We start from the raw sequence: 8,612 nt of genomic DNA, 5'->3' as shown, positions 1-8,612 counted from the left end.
ACCTGGCAACTTCGATTTGTAATTTTATTTATTTTCTTATTATTTATTTTTAAACTAAGAAATCTTTCGTTATTTGCTTGATCATTTTTAGAGAATATAACATTAATATCTTTCTTAAGCGAAACATATACATCAAATTCATAAATTGATTTAAATCAATCTGAGTATGAAGTTTTGATAGAAATCCGACTTTCTGCGCTTTACAAGTAAATTAATTTCAAAAATACTATATCGCGATACATCGCTATATCGCGATGCAAAACTGACGATGCATCACGATATAAAATTTCTTATATCGCCCAGTCCTACTCATAATTAATTATTCACTCATAATAACTCATTGTAACTTTACAAAACTCATTGTAAGAAAATGCATCCTTTTTTAAGTAAAAATATTGCATTATTTTTATGCTATTTATATTATTCTGTTATAATAATTATTTAATTTTGTCTAAATCATTACATGTTACTTGTATTTCTACCTATGATTTTTTTTTTGCCCGAAGATTATTCTTTTGACAATTTTTCCTGTATTTAGAAAGGTATTTGTTTTATTGCCTTTAGCAGTCACTGTTAGATGAATCTATCTTTATAACAAGAAATATTATATATTAAATTATTATACACAGATATTTCTTTTAATGATTTTCTTTCTAGAAAGAAATGGAATGTTTTAATATCAGCTTTTGTATTTATTATAGCCATTTTTCAAACAAAAAGTTTTGCATATTATCGTAACATCTTTTTAAATTTATTTTCAAAACTTCCACTTATTTTTGTTGCAAATTCTTTTCCTGTTAAAGCTTCTGTTTTGTATTAGTTTGTTACTTAGTATTTAAAAAAAATTTTTTTGATAATTTTTTATTAAGGGGAAAATAAAACGGATTATTAGTCTTTTAAAAAAATTTTTTTTTTAAATTTTATTTATGCTGTCTATAAACTTGTATTAGTTGAAGGGTTTTCTGCAATAACAAGTCAAATTTTTATTTCTCCTTTTTTATTTTAATTTTTGATTGTTGACAGTCAGGCTGTTTCAATGAATGCATGGAGATTAAATTATTCCTTTCCTGCTAAGTAGTATAAAGAAACACTACGTAAGCCCATTGAATTTCTAAATTTCGTTTGGCTCTCTCTAATATAAATCTGAACTTACATTGTTATTGCCTTAAGTCTTTCAATTGGTTTCTATCACATACCATTTTTTTTAATTACTGCTTGTATATGCTTCTCTTTAACACTCTAAATAAAAATATCTGAAAAAATTTAATGCAGATTAATACAGATTCTTAGTATTGATGTTTAAGGACAATATTATCATTGATTAAAATAAAAGAAATTGATTTAGAAGGAAATGTTGAGCTGCTAATAATTTTAGGCTATTTATTCAGATGGTAAAACTTATGTTCACTTTTTCGTTTAGTGTATGTATCCTTATAATTATTATTTTACTTTTACACTATGTAGATGTATATTTTCAATATTAACAAAAAATTCATTATTTTTTTTAAAATTCTGTTTGAAATATTGTTTAGATGGGTTGAAGCCTACAGAGATGCATTATCCTTCCGATCTAGCCATNTTTATGTAACACTAATATTATCTATACAACTTCTGGTTTACAGTAAATATCTACATATTTGTTTCTTTTTTTCTGAAATATTTACTGTTTACTATTATCATATATTATATTTTTTTAATGAATATAGGTATAAATTTCATATTTCTCTTTTTGCCACGGGTTGAAATGCGGTCAATTTCTAGTTTTTCACAGATTCGAGTGGTGTGGTAACTCCAGATAAGCAATTTTACGCATTGTCTGTTAAATGACCAAACATTATCAGCTGTTTCGGTTTCATTCTTGTAATGAAAATGCTTTCTTACTTACTTTTTTTTAAAACATTTTCTTCTTGTAAGAAAAATTACATAAAACTAAAAAAAAAATTTGCACAATGCCTCATGGTCAAAATTTATAGACTAATCAAAATTTTTAATTAACACGATCTATATCAGAATATTGAACGGAAAAAATACCATAAACATAAAATTTGGTAATCATTGTAGTGTTGTGTTAACTTGCTGTTTCCTTCTAGAATGTGACGACAAGGCAGTTTGAATTTTTGGAGATAATCTAAAATATGATGTAAAGGGAAATTACTCAGTTATTGTAAGAAATCTATTTAAAAGTGTATCGTGTTTAGTATGGGAAGAGGCATGGTTAATGCCTCTTCCCATAGGCGGGCTTGTGCTCTTTGCCGAAATGCAGAAGTAACAAGAATAAGGATTTTAATGTAAGGAAAGGTGAAAGTGCTCTTTTTCAGTGTGCAAAATATTCATACATTCAATGCAATGGAATTATATTGAGTGTCTGTTTTGCACTTTCCTTTATTTAGCGAAGAGTAAATAAAGCAGTTTACATGGAAAGTTTTGCTGTTATAAGGAATGTTATTAATTATAAGCTCAGATTTTAAAATTAAGAATGGTTTATTGATAACATCTCTCAAATTGATTCGAATTGAAACTTCGATTATAAGTTTTGTTTTAACATCGGGTATTTTTTCAGTTATTTTTTGTTATATAATGTACATTTATTGTCAATTATTTTTATGAATCTTATAAATTATATCTTATTTGGCATTTGTAATTTTCTCTTACTATTTTTTTTAATAAATAAGCTTCCTTTTATGAGATGATTTTTTATCTAATATTTAAATAAACTTGAAATTAATGATTAATACTTACTGAAAATAAATGATTGTTTTAAACTTAATTTTATTGATCTTCTATTAATTTTTAACTGTCTTTATTTTAGGGCTTCCACTGTTGCAGCCGCTTTTAACATTGAAGTTCCTCGTTCTTTAGTAGAGGTTGTTGTTTGGTGGAATGTACCAATGCATTTTTGGCTGAAAACATGTAAATATTAGTTATTCTTTAATACTGTCTCTATTCTTAATCTTGTGCTTTTATCTATATGAATATACACCAGCTTTAGAGATATATTTTTAGCTATATCTCTCTATCTAGTTCTAAAGATACTGGCAAAACTAAAATTTTTGCTTGCCTCTGTTTTCACAAAAAATCTGAATAATTTTTGGAATAGTAATAAATGTAATATGAAGATCATTTGTGGCTGTGAAAACCATAAGAGAACATTATCTTAATCATAAGAAAAAATTAAACATAATTTTAAATAAAGGTTTAATTAATTCCAATAACAAATTAAATATATCGTTTTACTAATTAAAATAAATAAAACATTAGAAATGTTGCCATATTTTTAAAGCTTAATTTCTAAATACAGCTTCTTTTCTTCACCAAAAGACCATAATTGCTGCCTTACTGTCAAACTCAGTTGATCATTCTAGTGAATTAAGTGTCCCATGGCCACTTAATTCACCATACTGCATTCAAAACATTTCTCGATGGTTTGAAAATGTTGTGTTACGATTTATTTATTGCACGTAAATTCAAACTTCAAGAAAAATATTGTAGTTTGATTTAAAACATGTTATAATGCAAAACTTAATAGTTGTCCCTAAATATTTGGTCACCAATGGTGAGTAGAAGTTTCATGCCTTGCGCTAGACTAAAATTTATGTGCATTGTCTTTGTAAAACATATACATAGTCTTTGTTTTTTTTAAATGCTGTAGGATCCATCCTTATATCAGAAAATCGAAATAGTCAGGTAATCCAGGCATTTTTTTTAAACATTATTTGTGAGTGTATAATTATTAAACTATGAAAAAACTATTCCAAACAATTATCAACTGAAATAAAATTCCTTACTGTTTTATATTTTAAATAACGATACAATGTGAAATCATTGACTTATTATTTCATATCTTTTGCTTACAAGAGATGGTCAAGCTGAAGGCTGAACTATATCACATGGCTATTAATATTCACTCAAATACTATAATATTGTGGTTGATGATGGCAACCAGTTGTTTTCACTAGTTTAATTTGAAATGAAAAATATTCCAATAGTTTGCTATCAGTAACTGATTGATCATTGATAAATTTTCAGTGATCAATCAATGATAAATTTTTAATAGGCACCTAAGTATATCAGCTTCATTTCAATTATTTTATTTATCGTTTTTTAATTAATAAAAATTTGAAATTATCGCCTCAGCAGTAGTTAAATTAACTTGAATTGATGATAAATGGTCCAGAAATGAATCCGTAATAGGGTAATATCAGCTGTAATAATGATGAAATATGGGTCAATATGGCGGATAATCGGGGCTCTAATATAAATATTCATTATAAACTTCCAGTAATAAAAATATTTAACATGGAATTCAAGGTAATGGTGTAATTGAAATTAAGACAACAAACAAAATATTAGATTTTGAGTTATTGCAAAATCGCTATTATTTGTAATATCTTTTAAGTTTTTTTCTTTTTTTCTTTCCAAATCATCAACTTTTACAAAATATTTTATAAAAATTAGACTTAAATTTATGGAACCAATGCAGCCTTTGTTATAATTAGTACTGTTTAAACTCAGAATACTATAAATTCTTTATTCATTTAGTTATCAGATTGTTCAATGCTTAGCTACTAACTGATTATTTTAAATCAGTTGCAGACATACATATTTCTTATTATTGTACTAATTTATGTAACACTAATATTATCTAAATGGTTATTGAACAGTTTAATATTGACCTTTCATTTCTTTATAAATTAGATGTGTTTAAAACTACCAAATCCTTGGGCAGTTTTGCTGCTGTTTTGTTTACATATGCTGCTAGCTCCCTACTTCATGTAAGTTTTTTGTTTTGTTTTATTAATTGCACTCTTGAACAATTACTAATGGCGGATTGATTTTATTAGCTAGCTTATAATCCAAGACTTTAACCTAGAAGGTAGATTGCTAATAATTTCATAATTACAAGTTGCATTAATTACCCTAATTGCAAGTGTGTAATGACCTCAAAACCAATTAAAAAAAACTGTTGATATACTACTGAAAACAATTATTATTGTTCTTCAAATTATCAGGGAACACTATTAAAATGAAAAAAAAGGTGTGAAACTTATAAGTTTACAATAATGTGTTAACTTGTTTAGCTTCATAACTACATAAAAAGTGTTGATAATATATGATTTACAAATAAAGGGGTCTAGTGTATTTTCACTAATTGAAGAGCCTTATCACAATACAGAGAACAAGAAAAGATGCAAAAAGTGAAAAGAAATTTTGAAATATTAATTTAGCTTGTGATAACTTGATTATACTTTTTGATACTCAATAATTTAATTATAAATTAACTTCTTTTTAAATAATAATGCCCTTAAAATTTTTTTGAATAATTTTGTCAAAAGTAGCCCAATATTCAAACAACAATAATAATTAATCCTGGATAAGTGCTAAAATGTATTTTTATGCATAATTAAATATTTCTTTCATTTTAAATAAGCTGTAATTCAAAATAACTTTTCTAAATAATTGGCAAATTTATGTTGAATGACCTGAAAAGTTAAGAATTAGTGTCCTTTAGAGCAGTGGTTCCCAATTTTTTCAGCTTTGGAACCATAAATAATCAACCTTCTTTCGACAGAACCCTGAGTTTATAAATAAAGTTTATTAAGGTAACTGTAAACGTTCTAACCTATAAAAAACTTTTTAAAATATTTAATTAGAGGAATGAAGATTTTTCATAGCTTGTTCTTTAAATTAGGTTTTATTTCTGGCAATTAAATTTGCAGTCCTTGTTCTATATCGAGTCTAGTTATGAGTTTGTTTTTGGTGTATATATTAGGATTTAATAAAATAAGCGGAATTATAGTTTGCTTCAAGATGGAAACTGCCGTTAAAAATGGTTATTAGGGAAACATATTTCTTTATTGAAGAATTTTTTTTAATTTAAAAAGCATGATAGGAAATACTAATTCAATATTTTATTAATGCTTGTTCTTTTCATAATTTGTTTAAAATATTATGAGAAATATCATATTTTCTTTTAAAAACTGCCATTTCCAAGCTCATTGGCTTTTTACTTAAAATGATTTCATAGAGGTAACCGAAATATTAAAAAAATTATGAATTATAGATTTTATCTAAATGTAATCAGAGCTTTCAAAACTCATCACGGGTTACAGAAAGTACTAACATGCGGAACCCCTTTAACAGTACCCTAGGGTTCTGCAGAACACCATTTGGGAGCTGCTGATTTAGAACAATTTTTGAGTTTATAATTTGGTGGAGATATTAATATTAATCGACATAATTTTTGAAAATTTAAAAGATTTTGGTTGTTAAATAAAACTTTAAGGATTTGTTTCTATACAATACTCCTATAAGTTGTATGATAAAACTTCTGATATTGCTGCTGTTTATTGAAAAAACTTATTTGATTTTACAGGGTTTAAATTTTCAGTTAGCTGCTGTTCTTCTTTCCTTGGGTTTTTACACATACATTGAACATGGTATGTTTATATATTTTAAGAGATTTATTCACATAAAGGTATTACATTTTTATACTCATTCCTTCTCTTAGAAAATGTCTTATGACTCATAGTTAAAAAAATTTAGTGAGTTCATTAGTTTGAACTCCTTAACTGCAAGTAAAAAAAGGGCTAATCTTATGAAAGGGTTTTTCATACAAAAAAGTTTCACTTTTTGTATCATGTTAACTAATTTTAATAGCTATGCCTATACCTTTTATAAATAGTTTTAACTTAATAAATATTTACTAGTATGCATATTGGTTATTCTTCTTCTTCAATATTTATTAATGAATATATTTTTTATAGTGCTGAGGAAAAAACTCTCAGATATTTTCAGTGCTTGTATTCAAGCAAGAAATTGTAAACCTGATTGTGACCATGTCTTTAAGCAGGTGAGTTTAAAAATGTTGGTTTACATTATTTTTATTTGATATTTATTTATTAGGAAATATTTTGTTTTACTGAAATAAATGATTAAATTCCAGTTTTTTTCTTAAAAGGATCACCTGTACGTGAGAGTTACGAACGTTGCATTCGGACTTTTAGCTGTTTTCCACCTAGCATATTTAGGTGTTATGTTTGACAGCACATCCAATATCCAGGAAGAGGTAAAATTAAAATTTATTTTCCGTAAAAAAATATTAAATTTTTTTTCCTTCTATTTATTTAGTAGTTGAGGATTTTTATTGTTTTTCTTTAAAAAGAAATATAATCTGTAACAATAGTAGTCATAAGTACTGATAGAACTTTAATTATCTGAATTAATTTGAACCAAATTGCTTGTGTTTCTGTATAATGGAATAAATGTTTATATCTTGAGTTTTGTACTGTTCTTCTCATTTTATATTTGTTCATGATTAATTTTTTTGTGAAAATATTTCTTAAATTGTGTTCTCTAATTTTCTATTTTTTCCACTTCAAATTTACATAATAGTTGAAAATTGTTATTCTTTTAAAGGAAACGCAGTATGAAAAAAAAGTAATGTTTTTAATGATGAAACTTTTGTTATCTGAATTGATTTGAACCAGATCCAGTTAAAATGCTTGAGTTTCTGGATAATTGAATAATTTCTTATCTCTTAAATTCTGTACTGTTCTTTTGAATTCAGTAACTACCGCTCTACTGAGCCTTATAATTCAGATTATTGGTAAACCAGATTATTGGTACTCTTATAATTAGAGTTCTACTGTATAAGCGAAGATAATTAGTTTTTAATTTCTCATTGCAAAGATCATTAAAAGGGATTTTTGTTTAGTTTAATTTCAGTTTGTAAAAATGGCAATTATCAGTACAAGAATTTTTCTTTGAATAATCTCAAGTGCTGAATCATACTGATGCAATCATTTTAGTTGATACTTCATATTAATTGATACTTCATATTAGTTGATACTTCATATTAGTTGATACTTCATATTAGTTGATGCTTCATATTTTAATAGAGGTATTAATTTAGAGGAAAATGTAGGAACAAGGAAACATCATAACCATTACCTACTGATATATTTCTTTTTTACTTATGATTTTATTTTAAATTTTACTAATTATCTTTTTGTATTTTAAGTCTACCTATTTTTAAAAGGAAAGTAAATATATGTGAATAAATGGAAATGAAATGCTATAAGTTATATATTTTGACTTCATTATAATTTTTCCATACATTTAGAATAAAATTTTTATTTACATTTTATCCTAATTATTTTTTGTTTTGGTTAAAAGATTTTTGTTTATAACTGTCTGCATTGTATATATATATATTATTTTTTCAGGGCTATAACATGGCTCACACATTACAAAAGTGGTCTGATTTGAACTATGCAAGTCATTGGGTTGCTTTTTTTACTTATTTATTTTATTACCTAATTTAATGTATATTTTTGTATGGCACAAAATTACTTTTTGATAAATGTATATCACCTGCATCTAAATGTATGTGATTGTGTTGTTGACAGTTTTAAGCTAAGCTGTTTGTATATATAGATATCGTTTGTATAGGTTTGTATTACGTTTTATATTTTTTCTTATGCATATATAATTTTGTTTTGATGCACAAACCCTGTTTTAATTCTCACATTGATTCATGTTTTTGTTAATACTTAGTTTTTGTAACTGTATGCAATCAGTTAATCTGAGCTTACACTGAAGCACCATAAGCA

General features: G+C 25.7%; 1 protein-coding gene across 1 annotated transcript in view; it reads left to right on the top strand.

Moving 5' to 3' along the window:
- Positions 1 to 8,474, top strand: part of LOC107439356 (Protein-serine O-palmitoleoyltransferase por) — an 18,609-nt gene extending 10,135 nt beyond the window's left edge. Inside the window, exons 7-13 of the mRNA XM_071178915.1 lie at positions 1,533 to 1,624; positions 2,806 to 2,910; positions 4,696 to 4,772; positions 6,374 to 6,437; positions 6,765 to 6,850; positions 6,959 to 7,066; positions 8,226 to 8,474. Coding sequence (XP_071035016.1) covers positions 1,533 to 1,624; positions 2,806 to 2,910; positions 4,696 to 4,772; positions 6,374 to 6,437; positions 6,765 to 6,850; positions 6,959 to 7,066; positions 8,226 to 8,324 — 631 coding nt within the window. The 3' untranslated portion in view covers positions 8,325 to 8,474. The remainder of the gene's footprint in view (positions 1 to 1,532; positions 1,625 to 2,805; positions 2,911 to 4,695; positions 4,773 to 6,373; positions 6,438 to 6,764; positions 6,851 to 6,958; positions 7,067 to 8,225) is intronic.
- Positions 8,475 to 8,612: the final 138 nt, after the last annotated feature.

This window comes from Parasteatoda tepidariorum, chromosome 3 (genome assembly GCF_043381705.1).
Source record: "Parasteatoda tepidariorum isolate YZ-2023 chromosome 3, CAS_Ptep_4.0, whole genome shotgun sequence".
NCBI lineage: Eukaryota > Metazoa > Arthropoda > Arachnida > Araneae > Theridiidae > Parasteatoda > Parasteatoda tepidariorum.
This window is presented reverse-complemented; position numbering and strand designations above follow the sequence as displayed.